Consider the following 20,446-nt stretch of genomic DNA (forward strand, 5'->3'; position numbering starts at 1 on the left):
TGCCTTTAAAAGGTCCGGCCACCCTCCTTCGTTGGGACATTGTCACCAGAGTCTCTTGTCTTCTGGGCTCAGCTAAGGCCGATATCGTCAAGGCTGACTGACTGATTGCTGTAAGCACCTTTGTGAGTCTCTCCACATCTACAGACCCTCCACTATCCAATATGCGGCACCGAAGCCGGGCTTTTCGGATCAAGGGCACTGCTGACTTGGCTGCTTGGGGATAGTCATTGTGGATGACAGCGTCACTCCTCGTCTTGGGATTAAGGGCGACCTGCGTACAAAGGACCACATATCCCACAAGGCCACATCGGGACAGAAACAACCTAACCCTTGCGCCTCAGGCATCATACCTTCTGGCGAATCGGTTCTTTGGTGATGTCGCACAGAATGGGAGGCTGAGATGCCAGGCACGAACCGAACTCATGGGCAGTGCAAGGCTCCGCCCCCTGTTTTGCCCCGCCCTGTGAATGAGGGCGGGGGCTTCCATTGGCGGGGGCGAACGCTCTCAGTGGGTCACTTCCCCAGAAATTGTGGGACCGACCTAAACAGTAATTGCTCCGGATAAGGTACCAAGGGAAGTTACCAACAGACGGGACCTTCCAACAGCACTGCCTGAAAGTTACACCACCTTGGTCTTTTGGAAACCACCATCACCTGCAGATATCTTCTTTCCGCATCAAAAGCCGCTCACTGCCATATGGAGACGAACCCCTTCACTCATCAAGTACTACCTGTACCGGATACAGCCATAGGCTTTTGAAAAGGCAGGAAAGCAAAACATCCCTTGATTGCCAAGCCGATCTCGCAGCATGGTGAGCACACAATTAGTAGAGGTAATCGCCTCCACATTCTATCATATAAGATGCACGTCAGCTCGAATTGTCGAATTTGATGACAGATTGTCAGTTATGGTCGATACCAGTAAATACTGCATCCCTTGAATGACCTTACATTATCATTTCATCCCTTGAGGTTCTCACATTTAGCATTGCACCAACGGAAGTGGCAAAGAGCAAACAGCTTTGACGCGGCGCTTATATGCCAAGTACGGCAAACACAAAGAAAAGGAGCTCCGTCGCAGTAAACCGGCAGCAACGAAGCTGCAGCAGAGAGTCACGGTCGGGAAATAGTTACAGTTGGCGCAAATACAAAAAGAAGGTTTCCAGACAAAATGACAGACCTCGACAATTCTCCCCCTAGCAACATCTCCCCAAACTGTCATCAACAACAAACCGCCACAAACCAAACTTCATCCAACGACCCAAACATGTCACACCAAGGCAAGAAAGAGGAAGGCACTGCCTTGTCGAGAGGGTTCAAAAGATTATCTGGAGTCTTCAAGAAAAAGTCAGACTCCGACCTGCGAGACCAGGGTCAAGTCTCCCAACCCATCAGCACCGCCCACGATACCCTCGCCCCGAACAATCCTTTTGCCAACTCCGAGGCAGCCCCGCCCTCCTACAGCGAGGCCATGTCAGGCAAGCCCGGGGGATCCAGTTCCATTCCCGCCATCCCGTTGAAAGGCAACCAGCTACATGCCTCGAATCGTCAAGACCCCGGCGCTTCAACCTCCTTTCAACGGCGTGTGACCCTAAACGGGCAAGTTATCACCGACATCGACGACCCCTACGCCTTTCTCTCCATCTTCGACACGGTCTTCCTCATCGACGACAGCGGCTCGATGATTGGCCAGCGGTGGTCTGAAGCTAGGGACGCCATTGCCGCCATCGCCCCCGTCTGCGTCGCTCACGACAAGGACGGTGTCGACCTTCACTTCCTGAACCACCCCCGAAGCTACACGAACATCACCTCGGCCGCCAAAGTCAATCAAATATTCAACAGCGTTCACCCGTCCGGACGCACGTTAACAGGGCAGCGCATCTGGGACATTCTGGGCCCGTATCTAAAGATGTACACGCGGGGTTTCGGGCATTCTAGCTGGGACCCGGAGAAGACAGGCGTGAAGCCAGTGAACCTGATTGTGATCACGGACGGGGATCCACAGGATGATCCGGAGTCGAGGATCTTACAAGTTATCAAGGAGTTGGAGAGGGTCAATGCCCCTCCTTATCAAATTGGAATTCAGTTCTTCCAGGTCGGAGACGACCCGAGGGCTAGGGCGGCGCTGGCGGAGCTGGATGACGAGCTGGGTGGTGAGAAATCGAGGGATATGGTTGATACCGTGACGTGGGACAATGGAGATACGAGAGCGAGGCAGTTGGAGGGAGAAAAAATGCTCAAGATTGTGTTGGGGAGTGTGGTCAAGAGGCTGGATCGTCGGCCGGCGGCTGGTAAGGATAAAACGGCCAAGAGATATTAGGCCAAGCTACTGTCTTACTTTATACCTTTCTCCCCGGCTTCTTTAGGATGGCGCGGCTATGATCAACAATTCGGAGTTCGGGTTGCTACCTTGCTGGTTCGGGCCAATGGAGGACCAATGCATGCATCAATGGCGTCCATGGTATGTCCTGAACTCTGAGAACATTTGGGGGGCATATAGGTGCATTCTTCCAGGGAATACCGCATTGTTTTGGGAAAGCGTCAAACGAGTTCAACATGAATTTTCTTATAGTTTTCAGTTACTGCAGACAGCCTTCCCTTTGACAGCAAAGTGGAATAATCAACATCACGAGCGTTCAAACACCACAAGCTACATACCCCTAACCCTGATTCCGCACGTGAAACAAATTAACCGGCACCGCATCAGCGAGTTCCAATCCTTGTCACAGCGCGTCTTGGCACACTTCACCACCACAACATCAACAACAAAACCCGCTAACTCCTACCGTGTCGTGCTTTCCCAGTTCCATCTTTTTCGTCCAAACAACCCTCATCGCCCTTTTCATGAGAGGTGCCTCATCATCATCATCAACACCATCCATCTGATCATCAACCATCCCTATGATCACAATAAGACAGCAATATGGCCCCCCACGTAACCCCCACCACCAAACTACAAATCATCGGCGCCTTCAAACTCCTCCGTTTTCTGCGCAGTCGCCACCAGTTTCCACCGGGCACCATCTCCAACAACGACATCTTCCGCCTCTTCTCCGTCTCCCGCACCACGGGCTACCGCGTCCTCTCGGAAATCACCGTCTCGCAGGACCTGACGGCTTCCGAACGCGCCGCTTTAGACGCCGAAACGGCCGCCGCCCTCGAAGAAGAGGAAAATGCCCGCATCGCAGAGATCATCAACAACCCGCGCGAGGAGACGAGGGGACGTAAGCGGAAACTAACGGAGCGGGATGTGGAAGTGATTGAGCACTGGTTGGATCGGAATGGGGGAAGGGGAGAGGTGAAATGGAAGGATGTTCCCGTGGCGGCGGGGTTGGGGGTCATATTGGGGAAAGATGGAAAGGGGGTGGTGAGTGGGGTTACGGTTAAGAGGGCGTTGTCGGCCTGGAGAGAGAGGAATAGGGAGGTGGATGTGGAGGATTGGACGAGGGCGAGGGGGGCGGGGGGACTGAGAGGGAGTGAGAAGGCGAGGGAACGGTGGGGACGGCCGAAGCAGGGGGAACAAGGGGAGGCATCAGGTTTGGGAACTGGGGGTGGGGGTGAGAATGGGAATGAGGATGGGAATGGACAGGGCATGGGAGAAAGGGAAGGGCCGTCGGAAAGTGAGAGTGAGAGTGAGGATGAGAGTGTGGTGGAGACGGGGGCTGGGCCTTTGGAAGCTGGGACGGCAACGGCAACGGCAAGTGGAAGTGGAAGTGGAAGTGGAAGTGCTGCTATAGCGCCAGCGACGACAACAACAGGAAACGGGGGTGAGATCATCATGAATGCGACGGGCGAAAGTCAGGCGCATCAGCAGCAGCAGCAGCAAAACACCAAAAAGAGGCGAACGCAAACCGAACCACAAGGTCCCGATCCCAAGTCCCTATGGAAAAACCGATGGGAAATTGAAAGGGCCGCAAAGGAAGCTGAAGCGCGACGTCAGGCGGAGGCTATGGCTGAGGCTAGAGCCCGGGCTAAGGCTCAAGCTGCCAAGGAACGATATCGTCTAACGCGTCAGAGGAAACGCCAGCAGCAGAAACTTGAGAGACAGCAGCAGCAGCAGCAGCAGCAGCAGCAGCAACAACAGCAAAGTCAAGTTCAAGCTCAGAACTTGCCTCCTCCTACTGCTCCCGTACCACAACAGCAGCAGCAGCAGCAGCAGCAGCACCAATATCCACAACATCCACAACACCCACAACACCCACAACAACACCCACAACAACACCCACAACAACAGCAACAACAGAGACCATACACATCAATGAGTTTCATCCCTCTACCAACCTACGGACAGCAGCAGCAGCAACAAAACGGAGTCGCAAGTGCAAGTGGAAGTGCAAGTGGTAGCGGTAACGGAAGCGGAAGCGGAAGTGGAAGTGGACCTCCAATAAGTAGTAATGCAAACCAAAGCTTCAACAATGGGGCTGTTGCTGGAAGTTGGAATGGAAACGCCAGTGCTGTCGACGGACAGAGAACAGTAACTACTGGTGGTGGAGGAGAGGCGGAGGATATCATGATGCTTGGGAGACTTTCGGGGGTTTTGAGGTAGGATACGATGATTATACCGCTTTGGGGTTGTGGGAGACGGGAGGGTCGGGTTTGAGCGAGGGACAGGGTTGGGTTCAGGGACAGAGTTAGGTTTAGGGACAGGCCGGCAGCCATAGCGTGAGCAGGGACAGGAGGGACAATGGTAGTAATTGGGGTTGAAGGAGTGTGGACTGCTGGACGCGGGGCGTAGATGGTGGTTACTTGACGTGTTTTTTTCTCTCTTCTTTCTTATCTACAGTCGGGAAGAGACACGAAGGAAACGAAAAGGGGGCACACGATCAGTTATTCTATGGCTTTTTTTTGCATTTATGAGGGGTATATACACAGAACTGCTTGAAATGGTAGGATGAAGGGAGGGAAGTGTGATGGGAGCGAGGGGAGATGTCTTATATCACTCCAGGGGGTAGGCATTTACCAAGCTGAGGACAGATCCTGCACAGTGATTCTCGATTATTGATGGAATTGGGGGAATACATGAGTAATTACAACAACATAACACAGGACCCATGAAGACGAGGATGGATGGCTTCATGTTTGCCAATGTTGTTGGTTTTGACTCAGAAGGTAGGTAGTGATATTCAATATTTATTATCCGTGACAAGGACTTCAACCCAGCGATATCTATCTATACAAAGCCATCACCATTTATTTCAAAAACACCAAACAACCCGCTCACCAAAGTTTCCAATACACAGCACTGACAACCCCCGCAACAGCCGCCACCGCAGCTCCCACCACCAAAACAACCATGCCACTCTGCGCCGCCTCCCCCTTGGGCATCCTTTCAATGATCTCCTCCAACCTCTCCGCCATCTGCGTATCCGCAAACCTACTCTTAACCCTCTCCACCCCCTTCCTCCCCATCTTCTTCAACTCTTCCTCCCCCATCCCATTCAACACCTTATCCATAACCTTGGCCCACTCCCCTACTTCATTCGGGTCTCTCAACCACCCCGTCTCCCCTTCCACCACCGTCTCCGTCGGTCCACCATTATTCGCCGCCAAAACCGGCACCCCCCTTAACATGGCTTCAAGCGGCACGATCCCAAAGTGTTCGTTGCTGGGCGTGTAAACCAACAACTTTGCTGACCGCAGCAAGATTTCCTTGAGGGTGTTGGGAACCGACAACAGGAAAAGGACTTCCACATCAGGAGAGGTATTCAGCGCCGACACGACCGTCTTGGCTGTAGCCGTCTTGAGATGGTAAGGAGCGCCCTCAGCGAGGTCCACCAGGTCCATATGGTAAGACACGTTCTCATGCACGCGGTTATCATACCCCCCCGCGATAATCAACTTTGCTTTCCCCCTTTGCTCAGGAGAGAGAGAGGCAAAGGCCTTGATGGCCAGAGCTATGTCCTTTTTGCGCTCGAAGCGATTGATGGATAGGATAATGCCCGTTTTGGTCCAGGGGAGTACATCCTTGTCGTCGTCATTGGGGTTTTGGCTGGCGTCGGAAGTAGAGCGCACGTCGATGCATGGGTGGACGACTTCCAGGCTGCGTTTGCTGGCGAGACTGGGCCATGTTTGAGAGACGATCCCTTTGGTAAAGGAGGAGTTGACGGCGATGGAATCGGCGAAGCCCATGGACCATTCTTCCCAGATGTCGAAGGGCAGGCGGTAGAGGCGCTTGTACCATTTTTGGCGCCCCTGGACGAGGAGCAGGTCGGGGAAGTGGCAGTAGAAGAAGATGGGAGAGGTCGGGACGAGGAGTTTGAGCAGGGGTAGACCGGCGCTGAGTTGGTCGACGAAGAAGGCGGAGGGGGAGAGGGTGCGTAGTTCGGAGGTTAGGAGGGTGATTTGTAGGATTAGGTGGAGTTGGCGGAGGATGGCGCAGAGGATGGAGAAGCGGCCGAGGAGGGAGGGGGGGATGATGGAGTTGCCGCGGACGCGAACGTCGAGGGTTCCTGTTTTGTCACTTTGTTAGCTGGCTGTTTGGGCTGAGCAATGGAATTGGTGACCAAGAGAGGAGGAGTAAATACCATCGCGAGCTTCATCAAAGCAGTGTCTGGGATCGCAATGGCTGGTAAAGATGACCACCTTATGGCCACGGTTCTGAAGGCCTACGGCGGCGTCGACAACCAATCTTTCTGCGCCGCCAATTCCCAGGTCGGGATGGAGAAAGACTGTTGTCTTTTTATCTTTCTCGTCGACACCCGCCGCCATCTTGACATGTGAATGTCGTAAAGTGTCTTCTTGACGGGGTGTTTGTTGAATGAACGTGTCCCTCCCCTTTGGAGATGCGATGTCATAGGGAGCTTGTCCCGGCAGGCAACGATAATGCCAGGGTACACTAACATAACCGCTTGCTTCTCCCGCGAATGAGTGTTAAGACCGTTGGATCACATAATGGGGGGACCTTCAGGGGATTGGTCGGCTTGGTGCTACCCGCAATTAGGTAATAGTTTAACGATGTTGTAGCGCAAAGATCAGCAACCAATCCCATTTCTGACGACGCCAAGGGTCCAAAACCGCGACACGCCTTGTGAAGAGTAACGCCATTTGTTGACTTCAGTTTTGGCTTGTGACTTTTCCTTGTTTGGATCTTTTACCAGGAGAGCGTTGAGAGGGTTCTCCAAGGTTGTTCAAAGTCTTCAAGATCGAGACATTTTGGCTTGATCCGTCCAGACTTTGAGCAGTGTCCTAAAGTTCCCTTGGTCCAAAAGCCGACGACTTCAGCCTGGGAAACTAACTCACATGTTTTGACCTTGTTGAGGTCCCGTTGCTGACACCAAACATCCACTTTGCCTCGGTCTGACAACTCAGAGAACCAAAACACCAGACAATTTTCGACATTGATGACTACGAGGTCAACACCAACGCTATAAGATCACCAGTTCCAACCCTCACCCATGGGTTCACACAACCATGGCGCTAGCTCCGGCGCAGAGCTCTCCAATGGTGCCCCGCTGCTGACTGTCAATGGGAAACCCGTCGAGAATGGCGTCGTCGACGCGGGGTTGAAGAGCCTAGATCATTGTATGTACAGGAGCTGGCTTAGTGTTCCTGTTGGAACCATTGGGTTAACTAGCTGATCGCATCCGTACCCTCTCGAGCAACATTATGCCCCTCCAACCCCGCCATGTCTTGCGTGTCTTGAGCTACATCTTGATCGCGTTCCCAATGTCGTCGAGCCTCAAGCTGACCATGGTGACTAGACCAGAGAGCGCTTCCAAAATGGCGATACAACCTACGACAACGACTACTCCCTCTCATCCGCTGGGAGACCCCATACCTAGCCATGCTCCAGGAAAAGTTACGGACACCAGCGTTGGATAGATACTTTGCCATCACGGCCAACCTTGGAACACACACCTTCTTCATGATCGGTCTACCAGTCCTCTTCTGGTGCAGTTTCTCTAGCTTCGGCAAGGGGTATGTCCTTCGCCTTGAACCAGTGGAAATCCCACAAGACCCAAGCTGACAATGCGCCATACGTAGCCTTGTCCACATCCTCGCTGCCGGCGTCTTCTGGACCGGCTTCATCAAAGATATGCTCTCCCTCCCGCGACCGCTCTCCCCACCTCTCCACCGAATCACCATGTCCGGTTCCGCCGCTCTCGAATACGGTTTCCCGTCTACACACTCCGCCAATGCCGTCTCCGTAACCGTCTACTCGATCCTCGTCCTCCACAGCGACAAGAACACTTTCTCACCCAGCACGACGTTCGCGCTCGAGCTGCTCGCCTACTTCTACGCCTTCTCCATCGTCTTCGGCCGCCTCTACTGCGGCATGCACGGCTTCCTCGACGTCATCATCGGTTCCATCATGGGCGCCGCCATCTCCTACATCGAGTTCTACTACGGCCCGCCCTTCCAAGACTGGCTGTACGCCAGCGACTATCTCGCTCCCATACTATTCGCCATAACCATCCTTATCCTCGTGCGCATCCACCCCGAGCCGGCGGACGACTGCCCCTGCTTCGACGACTCCGTCTCCTTTGCCGGCGTCATTGTCGGTCTCGAGATCGGAACCTGGCACTTTGCCCGGTCAAGGTGGAACCATATTTACAACGGGCCCAACGCTCTCTTCGACCTCTCGGCCCTAGGCTGGCCGGTGATTGTCATTCGTCTCATCCTCGGCGTCCTCATCATCTTTGCCTGGCGCGAAGTAATGAAGCCTACGCTGCTCAAAGTCCTGCCTCACCTCTTCCGCGTCATCGAGACCCACGGCCTCTCACTGCCCCGCCGCTTCTTCATGCCCGCCAGCGAGTACAAGGACGTCCCGCTCAACCTGCGCGACGACGAGGTTCTTCCCAAAGTCAGCGACATCCCCCGGATGATGCGCAGTATCCGTGGACCTGGGCGTGGTCGGGCGGTCAGTATTGGGCCGCAGAGTGCGGCGGATGCGTATGAGACGCTGGCGTATCGGGAGAGGAAGAGGAGGGAGAGCTTGAGTAGCGAGAAAGGCTCCGGGTTGAAGCAGGCTCAGAGCACTGCTGAGGGCACTGATGGAGAGGAGTTTATGGTGGATCAGGCTGCGCACTCGTCGGGCGTTGAGAAGTACGAGAGGCAGATGGGTCAGGGGCAGGTGGTTGTTGAGAGCACAGGGAATTTGAGCCCAAATTCATCGGCCGTGGAGGAGCCAGAGATGTATCTGGGCCAGAGGGACGAGTTGGGAGAGAGGGAAATTTTCTCCAAACTGACGAGGCCGAGAGTTAGGTACGATGTGGAGGTAGTGACAAAGTTGGTTGTTTATGCCGGTAAGCTGCCCCTTTCTTCCGCTCGTTCTCTCATGTTACACGTGAGAGGGTTAAGGATCAAACTGGACCCCGCTTTTTCTGGGTGCTCTCACTGACAGCCACAACAGGCATCGGATGGCTAGCAGTCGACATGATCCCCATATTATTCGAGCTCACAGGGTTACTGGGAGCTGGCCATCTCCCCTTTCCCGTTCCTTCTTCATGAGCACAGTGGTATCAGGTTTTGACAAGGTGGTGAAAAGGGGTAGGGGTGTCTTTCTTCAGCTGAACTTCTTGGCACACTTTTGTTTCTTTTGCTAGTTTATACATACACTAAGTCATATGGCGGGGGTTTTGGTATCTTGTTATGATGTTATGGATCCATCTATGCAGCTATCTCCTCCACCCCTTTTGGGCTATTGAAGAGACTGAAGATTAAGGAGGAGGATTAAAGACGAGTGTCTTGGAGGCACAGTAAGTGGATGCTAATGAGAACGCTGTCGGCCTGGGGACTAGATCATCCATCCATGGCAGAGGCCGACTGTAGATCGCCGCCGCCTGTCGATTTGCGGGGTCGATAGTAAGCATCACCGCGCCCACGTTTGGACTTGTAAGAGGTCCCTCGCTTGTACCGTTTGGTCAAGGTGAGGTGTCTGTTCCTACATCTCGCTGGCAGCCCTAACCAGGAACTCAGCATATGTCAGACATGTGGTCTGCGGGTTACACGTCAAAGGCACGTTCGTTTCGAGTTCCTGGTTTCCGAAGATCACGGCTGCTGGTGGGGTTGTGGTTGCCGAATAGTGAGCATCTCGGTCACCCATGAGCGCGTCGGGATGTATATGTACCATCGACACCTGGACAACACCGACACTTTGTGGTTTCCAGTGAGGTCACTGTAGGTAATCAATCAACCAGAACACCATACCACCACGGGTTGAACTAACTAAACCTGGGTCCGGGACGTCAACTGTCCAGTCCAGCCAACCACCTCGGACCTCTCAAACTTGTTGGGTCGCCAGATGCGCCAGCCATGTATGTTCGCGAGCCCAACAAAAGTTCGTCGAGACGTCCGAGTCAGACCAAAGCGGGGGTCGCTGGGGGCCTGCCTGGGGGGGCTGACGGACCCTGACTTTGAGTTTCTGAGCTGTCACTGGTCGGTCGGCACAACAATAAGCACCGACGTCAACTTTTCATGCTGGTTGCTTAAGCTTATGTACTAGATTCACTCACCGAACCCAGAGATGCTCTCATCCCATACGTCCGGCCTCGGGCCATGCGTGCGGCGGGCGGGCGGGCATGATGCCGAGAACGCGAGGGGAACCCCAGATCGTGGATCGCGGGATCGCGGATCGCGGATGTACATATGTAAGGAATAAGTTAAGGCTGAATTGGCATGGCAGGTGTGTGGAGATTTCGCGCCTTTTTGACATGACACGCGCGCGGGGGGGGGGACAGAGGAACGAATGATAGTGTAGGGCTGGGCTGGGTCAATCTTGGACTGGGCGTTGGACAAGGGGTGATTATATGTAATTGCGTGCTCTTCAATGCTGTGAGATGAGGGGGAAGATAATAAATGATGGATGAACGCACTGAGAAAGGACCGACATCATACATCCTAACGGGGAAGGGCGACGTAGGAATCGCGACGTCGACTGACCCTTCAGCCCTATCTGATGTATATGAAGTCGTCCAGAATCCGTTACTCTTCGCTGGCAACTCGCGATCGCAGAAAACCTTACCTTTCTTCGAACACACCTAGGTGAAAACCTGTGAATAGCATCACTTTTTGGTCTACACGTCAAGCAAAGATATGCACAGACACACGAGATATTCACATGTGTGTGTGTGGTGGTAAAGCCCCCTCAAGCCCAATCAGACCACACCAGAGTGTGTTTCCAGCAGGAGATCAAGTTCTTCCGATGATGCTTTTCCACTTCCGCTTCCACACGCTTTTTGCATTTTTTACCTACTCTACTTCTACCTTCCGCATGCGACAAGACAACGTGACAAGTTCCAAAAAGCCTCACTTATATGTTACTGAAATGCCAAGAGTCCACACACAACGGGCCGATAGAAACCAAAAGCCACAAACAGAAGGAACTGAACTGACAAGAAAAAAAGAAAAAAAAGCCACACACCCAAAAAAAAATGATATACATACTGTAGACACAGTGACGTTTTGGGGGAGTGGATCAGCATGCATCGATGCCCTGGGCTGCTTGGTTTTTATCCGGCCGCCGGACTCCGGAGTGTGACCTAACGGCGACGATATCCGAATTGTACACTAGAAAAGTCACGTGGAGTTCGCATCCATCTTGGCTGGATTTGGTTAAAACTGAAGCGTGGGCAGATACCGGTACGGTACCGGTACTGGACGGATTTTTCTCCAGTTTGCCACCTGCCCCAACCTGGCAACTCAACTCCGAGTTCCTCTCCTCATTGGTTGCCTTTGGCAGTTTTCCACCCCAGCCGCGTAAGCCCAGCTGGAGATGGATGCAAGTTGGATCGCATCTGGCATCTGGCAGGGCAGGCACGCAGGCAGGGCAGGGCAGGCAGTTCCCTTCCAGCCAGCGAGTGGGTCCATCAACTTTGGTTAAGTACCGTATCGCTTTTGGCAGTCGCAGGGCTCCGGTCCGGGTCCCGTCTTCGTTCAACGCAGCGATCCAAGATGATGAGGAGGGCGACGACCAATCGAGGATGATTTGAAGAGTTGATGATGAGTGTAAATGGTTATGCTACTTGAATTGTTCCCCTTGGATTTTTTCGTTGTAAACAAATCATTGACCAGAAAAGTAGACATGATGGTGGCCGACGGTTTATACACTACACTACACTACCGGTACAATCCAAACCGGAGCGGCAGGGGCCAGACGAGGAAAAAGAGTCATCGGGCAACAACCTCCACCTGAATGCACATCCACAATGTCTTACATAACCCTTCAGGTTTCCTTCCCTACAACCCTAGAACACAGGTTGCAAATGCAAACAAGCGAGGGAAGCGCCCATTACGACTTCTATCCGATCACTCAGCTGTACATATCACTTTCACTATCGCTTTATCCCATCGTCGGGTGTGGTGTTAGGTATCATTGAAGTTGTCCTGTTAGCTGTTGTTAGTAGATGGGATCGGGAGACAACCTCCAAAGCCTGCTTTTGGAAGGCAGGTCTAACTGTCAGGTAACTTGAACCCGGTCGTCAATTGATCAGCCCAGATTGCAAGCAGATCGACCCATCCAATCATCCATTTCCCTCCCATGATAGGTCTCAACAAGTGCCTGCCTGCCTGCCTTTTGCTTGCCGTCCCCAACCTACGTACCTCACTTTACCACCCATCGATCCATTCCAACCAACCAACCACTGCACCTGGGCCCCCGCTCGTTACCGTAACGCTTCCACTTGCTTGCTTGGTCACTGCGCCAAGGTTCCTCCTACTAGCAGATAGCGGCAGGTGTAGCCTCTGATCGCCGTCAATACACACGTTCGGCTGGAAACGACAAACACTGGCAGTCAGTTACCTAACAAGACAAGACAAGACAAGACTGGACTGGACATCGATTGACATTGAACATTGGAAAAGTCGCTCCCTTCAATTTGAAACACACTCCATCCATCCAACAAACAACACAGACCGACGGAGACAGAGAGGCCCGATCCCGGCACAAGTGCGAACAATTCAATCCATCCATCTTATTGATCAACAGCAACAACTGAACTCGACACTTGCCGTTTCCGCCTTTCGGTTACCAAGTCCTTGTACCTACCTAGTAGCACCCAAACCCACCGCCCGATTGTTCGATTATCCTGCCTGCCTGCCAGGCGCATTCGACTTGGCTGTCCGCTCTTCAACAGAAATCGAAGCAAGAAGCCGCCGCATCACGCATCAGGCACGCAACAGCACTCATCACGACGGGTACCGGGACTGACCCGAGCCTGTCTCTACCGTATTCACACGAGCCCTCCTTCGCCCCGGGAGTGGCAGACCCGGCTGGCGGACCACAGCGAGCTCAACCCCCGACGCCTTGCTTTCGTCCCGTTTCCCAACCGACCGACTATCCGCACACGGCACGCACGCCCCGTCCCAGCATTCGACCTCGTCATCATCGCGCAAATCGCAAAGCCTGGACGCATGTAGTGCCCCGTATCATGTCCACCCAAGCGAATGGCGCTGCGGCGCCAGACCACCCCGTCGCCCAAGACCTTGTCGCCCAGGACCTCGTCGTCGCCCACAGCAGTCCGGACGCTATCATGACCAACGCCGATCCCGACGCCGACCCCGATGCCTCCACGCCCATGGGTCTGCGATCGCCACCGGAGAGCGACAAGGCCATGAATCTCGACGAGGCTTCCGAGTCCGAACTCAGCGACCTGGATGACGATGTTGCCGACAAACTCGACCAAGACCATACGTTCGATCTCGACCTCGGCTCCGACCCGCTGCCTGATCCGAAAACCGGACAGCAGCAACAGCAGCCTGAGCCTAGCGTCTCGCATGAACATGAGCCCGCCACCGCGGCCACGGTCGAAAGCGCAACGCAGATCAAGGAGGAACAAGAAGGCGAAGGAAAAGAGTCAACTTCGCACTCGCAACAGCCAGACACCGGGGCAGCGTCTGCGACCACCCCCATGTCTCCAAGTGAGGACATTGGCGAGATCTTGCCGGATAGATATGAGAACAACGTTCCTGTTTTCAAGCCAACCCTGAAGCAGTTTCAAGATTTCAAACTCTTTGTATGTTTGTCTTCTTCCTGTGCTATGACACCAGGTCTCGCTGACTGAATTGATTTCTTTGGGGGAGTGCAGATGGAAAAGGTAGATAAATATGGCATGAAATCCGGCATCATCAAGATCATCCCTCCCGAGGAATGGAGGAGCGCGCTGCCGCCACTGGACGAGCTGGTCAAGCAAGTCCGCGTCCGCGAGCCAATCAAGCAGGAGATCATGGGCCAGAATGGAACCTATCGCCAGGTCAACATTCTCCATCAGCGATCCTACAACCTACCCCAATGGCGTCAGCTTTGCGAACAGAGCGAACACCAGCCCCCTGCGCGACGAGGAGAGCGACGAGCCAATGCCGAAAAGACCAAGCCCGCTCCTCGAAGCCGCGCTGCTCCGCCTGCTGCGAACGGTACAACATCGAACAAGACCACGACGACAAGTACAAACACGGGCAGAGGAAAAAGAAAAGGCAGGGTTACGCGAGGATCGGCAAAGGCCGCTACGGATGAAACCGACGATCCCCCCATCACTCCCGTGTCACCACCGCCCGAAGACGAAGACAAACCACTAGAGTCGATTGAGGAGGAGGATGTCAAAGATGAAGCTTGCGAGGATGAAGAGAGCCTTCCCAGAGTTGGCCGAATGGGCTTTAGCAGGCAAGGCAAGCCCAAGATGCAATCGACATCAGCACGGCGCAAGTACATTCGTCGCGAAGGGTCGGCCATGATCGACGAGGCTGCTTTCAAGGACTGGGATTACCGTATGGACGTGTCCGACTTCACACCCGAGCGCTGCGAAGAGCTGGAAAGGATATACTGGAAGACATTGACCTATGCCCCTCCGCTATACGGTGCCGATCTCCCCGGAACCTTGTTCGCCGAATCGACCGAGAATTGGAATCTCAACAAACTCCCCAACCTATTGGATGTTCTGGGCACAAAAGTTCCTGGCGTCAACACGGCGTATCTCTACCTAGGTATGTGGAAGGCGACCTTTGCGTGGCATTTGGAGGATGTCGATCTTTACAGCATCAACTTCCTTCACTTTGGAGCTCCCAAGCAATGGTATAGTATCTCGCAAGCGGATGCCCGTCGGTTCGAAGCCGCCATGAAGAATATCTGGCCAACCGATGCCAAAGCCTGCGATCAGTTCCTCCGCCACAAGTCCTTCCTGATCTCCCCCTCCCACCTCAAGCAGCATTACGGCATCACGGTCAACAAGGTTGTGTCCTATCCCGGCGAGTTTGTCGTGACGTACCCGTATGGCTACCACTCTGGCTACAACCTGGGCTACAACTGCGCTGAGGCTGTCAACTTCGCGTTAGACAGTTGGCTCCCCATGGGCAAGATCGCCAAGAAGTGTCAATGTGCGCAAGCTCAGGACAGTGTCTGGGTGGATGTTTACGAGATCGAGCGTAAGCTGCGCGGCGAGTCGACGGAGTATGAGGTAACGGAGGATGAGGATGAAGACGAGGATGAGGACTCGGACGAATCAGACCAAGATACCGGATTGCCTAGTCCGCCATCAGGCTTGGATCACAGAGGAGGAAAGAGAGTCAGGGCAGCGGGGCAAAAGAGAAAACGGGAGGCAAACAACAGGGGTACAGAAGGGAAAGCGAAAAGAAGTCGCTTCCGCCTCAAGGCACCTGTCGAGCCGCCGTGTTGTCTATGTCCCAACGATATTCCCGGCGCAGAGATTATGCCTACGGACGATGGTCGCAAGGCCCACCGGATGTGTGCTCTATATCTACCCGAGACATACATCGAGACCGTCGACGACCAAGAGATCATTGCGAATGTGGCGGGCATCGACAAGGCCCGCTTGGAGCTCAAGTGCTTGTACTGCCGGTCCAAGAAGGGTGCTTGCTTCCAATGCTCGCAAAAGAAGTGTCCCAGGGCGTACCATGCCACATGCGCAGCTGCCGCTGGTGTGTTTGTGGAAGAGGGTGATGTGCCGGTTATCGGAGAGGATGGGACGGAATACAAAGAGCAGGCATTCGAGTTCAGCTGCCGCTTCCACAGAGTCAAGAGAGATCGCAAAACAGAAGGCGCTATTCTCGAAGACGATCCTGTGGTGCGCAAAACTGCAGAGGCACTCAAAAAGAACGACATCTGTCAGATCCAGTACTATCAGGGCAACATTTTCGCCGGTGTGGTGGTGGAGAACCTGCACGAGGAAGAGACGCTCCTGCTGGATGTTATTCCGAGCGGTGATAGGATTCAAGTCGAGTGGAAATGGCTTCTCGTGGCCGACCCGTCCGAGTACAGGCTGCCTAAGGCATCACCCAACGCCATTCCGATGCCGACCTCGAAGAAAGCCAAGCAAGAGATCAACGCCAAGCGCCCGGTCGAGGAGATACCGAGGAAGGGCGATGAGTTCTCTACTGGATTTGTCTGGGCCGAATTCCACACTGGCGAGCCCGACAAGAACAAGGAGCAAGTCAAGATTGATTTGGACAAGGAAAATCAAGTCTGGCATTACCTGGGACCGACGTCTACGGAAGCCAGAGCGCAATACACGGAGAACCCGTCTAGGAAGCAGCACAACTCCAAGAGCAACTTTCTGGACACTATACCCAAGCCGCCTCCAACCTACCCTGTTCAAGTTGCCTCGGCACCTAGGAAATCGTTGTCGGCAACGTACCCGACACAACAACAGCAGACATTCATCGCGCCACCAGCATCGTCGTCGGCCCTGGCATCCAAGCAAGACAAACCATATGTGTACAAACCACGCAAACCTGTCCAGCCACACACACAGTTCAACGTTCAATATACGTCGCACATGTTCATGCCAGCACCGCCTCTTCCGTCACCGTCGTACGTGCCTCAGCAGAACCACCCGTTCTACCAGGCACAATTGCGACCGAATGTCCCGCAAACGGTACACCCTTCCCAGGTGTTTAGCCCTCAGCCCATGCACTACGATGGTCAGCGTAGGATGTCGCAGTCAACTCAGCCGTATCCTCAACAGCAAATGTCACCACAGCATTTCGCTCAACACCAAATGCCCCAGCAGATGCCGCAACACCAATTCCAACCGCAGCAGCAACAGCAGCAATTCCAACATTTCCAACCGCCGCAGCAGCATTATCAGCAACAACCTCAGCAGAATTACCCACAAACCCCTGTCCCGCTGCCGCCCCAGGCTTTCCAGTTTCAGCAGCAGACTTGTGCTCCTTTACCGCAGCAGGTTCAGCCTCAACCACCGCAACAGCAAAGTCCTGTTCCTTTGCCGCAGCAGGTCCAAACTGCACTGCCTGAGCAGCAGCAACAAGTTCAGCATGTTCAGCAGACGCCTGTTCCTGTACCCCAGGTGCCTTTGCAAGCTCAGCAGTCAACTCAGAGCTCTCCGCAGCAACAGCAACAACCACAGCCCCAGGACGAAGAAGCTCACCAACCGCTGCCGCCGGTAGATCAAACTCGGCCACCATCTCCGCCGCAACCTCTGCCGAAGCCAAGACCCTTCAAGGTGTACAAGGCATCCCAGTTTAGGAAACTCAAACTCCCCGAGAAGAGGCCAGGCGCTAAGAAAGACCTGCCTGAGGCCTTTGCATCCCGAAGGTTCTCGTTTGCTGGCATTGACCGGATCCATGACCTCCCAGGAATTGTATGGCCTCCAAAAAACCTGATTTCAGGCCGTGAAAGTCAGTGCAGACGGGGGGTCTGGGCTCCATTGAGTGACGAGGGCATCATGCCGGCTCCAATGACTTCGTCGCTGCTTAAGTGTGCGGATGATGATCAGAGGGTGTCTCAAAAGTACGAATTTTTCCAGGTTTATAATAACAAGTAAGTTTGCTTGTGAACACTTTGAAAGCAAAGGCTAATGAAGACTAGGGATCCGCTGAAGCACCACTCGCCTTATAAGCCGGCTGTGACTGAACTGGATGAGACCACTGGGAAGAAAAAGCTCGTTCACGCCGACTTCACGAATGACTATGCGGAAAACTTTACAAACTTCATGAAGAATGCTCGTGAGGCCTTGACGAGAAAGGACGTTTCGGAGCCTAGCTCGAGACCAGCGACTAGTCAAGCTCACTCACGCAACGCTTCCTCTGCATCTGCTCAGCCGAACGATGGTCAGTTTCAGCAGAACTCTTTCACTGGCCAGCCTACGCAGCACCCAAGAGTCCAACCCCAGTACACTTACAACCAGCACGACGCTGGATTTGGTGAATCTTCATCTTCGTCGCCGTTTTCAAGTCACTCAGTTCCAGCACCAGTGCTGTTCGGTTCTGCCTTTGAGCAACAGTCTGGATCTCATCAAGATATAAGGCAGCAGTACCAAGGACCTTGGCAACAGCAGTATCAAAACCAGGGCAGTCGTAACATCTGGATGGGGAGTCCACAAATGGTGGGGAGCCCTCAACCGCAGATGTTCTCCCCTTCGCCGACACAACAGGGGCATCATCATCATATGCCTCAATCGCAGCAACAGGCTCAGAACCAGCAGCCTCAGCCGCAACAGCCGGCGAAGCCGCAGTTTACAAAGCAAAGTCATAGTCCGATTCCGTTGCCGCCGTACGTGCAAAAGATGAATCAGGCCAAGCCATCGCCGTTAAGCCAACCTCCACAGACAAACAGCCGGCAGGGAAGTCAAGGAGCTTCCTCGCAATCCCAGTCTCAGAAGCGGCGACAACGAAAATCGGCTCAGCAGGCGTCAGAGCAAACTATCTCTCCTACCCAGTTAAGTGTGGACACGGGAGCAGGGTCGACACCGCAAGGTCAACCTCCAAAGGCACAGCAGACGTCGAATAACCCCTGGACGAATGCGAACAATGTCCATCTGCAGTTCCCTTCCGCGCTTAATGCGTCCTCACAACAACCAGCGCCAGCCACTGCAGCACAACGACCCTCTCAAAATACCTCGGACCACACGCCCGCAGAAGCAGATACAGGGGCCGAGCAACAAGAGAGCGGAGGGGAAGAAGAAGCCCATGACGTGGAAGAAAATTCGTACTTCAATGAAGCCCAAGGTTTCCAAACCCCTCCCTTGCAACCCCAAACCCTCTCCTCCACCGACGTCTCCCCCGACCAGAACTACTTTCCCCTTTCCGCACCACCACCCACCCCGCTTGGCGGCATCGCTTTCGGCGGTGTCGGCGTAGGAGGCTTCAACCCCGGCTCTGCCTTCAACGTGGCTGCCCTCAGCGGCGGGATTGCCGGGTTGGGTGCCTTGGGTACGCTAGGCGGCTTGCTTGGCGGTCTTGAATCGGGTGCTAGTGGGAATGGTACGTGGAGTGGACGGGCGAGAGGGTTGAGTAGGAGTGGAGATAATGTGTTTATGGGGAGTACGAGTGCGATAGAGGATGGAGAGGAGGGGGAGTTGGGGTGTGGGATGGGGGGAGGAGGAGGAGGAGGAGGAGGATCAAGGGGGGGACATGCCGGTGGTAATGGTGGGACGGCGTTAAGTCGGCAGGATGTGTTGGACAAGATTTTGTCGAATTTGCATCGGTTGGGGACGGAGTAGAGGGATGAGTTGATGGTGGTGGTGAGGATAAACATTGCATGCATTGTCTGAGTGGTGTGGTGTGGTATTCTGTCTGATTGAAAGTTTTTACAAAACGTGGAGTTTGTTATGGTTGTTGTTTTGTTCGTACTCGATCGAACTGGTGGTTAACGGTATGCAATGGTGTGCAATGGTATTGGTATGGTTATGGTCATGGTTATGGTCATGGTGATGGTTATGGTTATATGGTTATGGAAGTGAAAGGAATGGAATGGGATGGAATGGGATGGGGTTTACGAATAGGCACAACAACAACAAAGTATAGTAGGTTTAGGTTAAAAAAAATTATGTATTATCATGTATGTACGGTGGTGATGAATTCATGTAGTATGGTACGGTGTTTGAGAGGGAAATGAAAATAGGGTTATAAATAAGGACAAGAAGCGAGGCATACACGGAGGCAATGGAGCGGAGTGGTGTATATCAAATGGAACATAAAAAAAGGCCAACAATTACAAAGAGTGCTCAGATGCATGAAGATGGCAGTCGGTGGTTTCGGTTGGCTTCGGTTAGCGGTATTCTGCTTTTGGGATTTTAAGAGAAGACTACATACGTAGCGAGTTTACACGGTGATGGAAGTGATAGAAGTGGTTGCACGTGAGCTGAGTGAACTATCAAGATTAAGCCAAAAGACAAGACAAGACGGATCTCATTTATCCACACATGACGTTTCTGACATCCTCTTCATCACCTGCTTATATACAGTATACTATATACCGCTAGAGCATTAATTCCTAACAGCGAAGCTATATACTCTATACAGCCAAGTCCGTCCGTCCGTCCCATTGGATGATGGCAAACGCTTCGATATATTGCATAAGCTGAAGTTGAACGTTGAGTAAGTAGCGTATTTACACAACGAATAGTAAGTAGGTAGTGAAGTTATGTTTTTCTGTATGGTCTGGATTATTAACAGTGGAAGATGGGGAAAATGGAAGCGAAATCCTGCTTTTGGTCGGTGGTTCTTGGTTCTTTTTTTTTTTTTTTATTTTTTTTTT

General features: G+C 53.3%; 5 protein-coding genes across 5 annotated transcripts; 4 read left to right on the forward strand and 1 right to left on the reverse strand.

Moving 5' to 3' along the window:
* Window positions 1-858: 858 nt before the first annotated feature.
* On the forward strand, window positions 859-2,320 carry NEUTE1DRAFT_84756 (uncharacterized protein; the record flags this gene model as incomplete). Its single annotated transcript, XM_009854294.1, has 2 exons — window positions 859-1,129; window positions 1,167-2,320. The coding sequence occupies 2 exons, from the start codon at window positions 1,039-1,041 to the stop codon at window positions 2,318-2,320; spliced, it is 1,245 nt and encodes a 414-aa protein (XP_009852596.1).
* Window positions 2,321-2,923: 603 nt separating this feature from the next.
* On the forward strand, window positions 2,924-4,546 carry NEUTE1DRAFT_123435 (uncharacterized protein; the record flags this gene model as incomplete). Its single annotated transcript, XM_009854295.1, has 1 exon — window positions 2,924-4,546. The coding sequence occupies one exon, from the start codon at window positions 2,924-2,926 to the stop codon at window positions 4,544-4,546; it is 1,623 nt and encodes a 540-aa protein (XP_009852597.1).
* Window positions 4,547-5,101: 555 nt separating this feature from the next.
* NEUTE1DRAFT_66075 (uncharacterized protein) lies at window positions 5,102-6,716 on the reverse strand (the record flags this gene model as incomplete). The annotated part of the gene is made up of 2 exons (XM_009854296.1): window positions 5,102-6,449; window positions 6,525-6,716. The coding sequence occupies 2 exons, from the start codon at window positions 6,706-6,708 to the stop codon at window positions 5,218-5,220; spliced, it is 1,416 nt and encodes a 471-aa protein (XP_009852598.1).
* A 678-nt stretch (window positions 6,717-7,394) lies between these two features.
* Window positions 7,395-9,619, forward strand: NEUTE1DRAFT_123438 (uncharacterized protein; the record flags this gene model as incomplete). Its single annotated transcript, XM_009854297.1, has 4 exons — window positions 7,395-7,521; window positions 7,701-7,917; window positions 7,984-9,199; window positions 9,353-9,619. 4 exons carry the CDS (start codon window positions 7,395-7,397, stop codon window positions 9,365-9,367), a joined length of 1,575 nt encoding a protein of 524 aa, XP_009852599.1.
* A 3,773-nt stretch (window positions 9,620-13,392) lies between these two features.
* NEUTE1DRAFT_84766 (uncharacterized protein) lies at window positions 13,393-19,694 on the forward strand (the record flags this gene model as incomplete). The annotated part of the gene is made up of 4 exons (XM_009854298.1): window positions 13,393-13,952; window positions 14,025-14,189; window positions 14,250-17,714; window positions 17,790-19,694. The coding sequence occupies 4 exons, from the start codon at window positions 13,470-13,472 to the stop codon at window positions 19,407-19,409; spliced, it is 5,733 nt and encodes a 1,910-aa protein (XP_009852600.1).
* Window positions 19,695-20,446: the final 752 nt, after the last annotated feature.

Source organism: Neurospora tetrasperma (assembly GCF_000213175.1).
Source record: "Neurospora tetrasperma FGSC 2508 unplaced genomic scaffold NEUTE1scaffold_4, whole genome shotgun sequence".
NCBI lineage: Eukaryota > Fungi > Ascomycota > Sordariomycetes > Sordariales > Sordariaceae > Neurospora > Neurospora tetrasperma.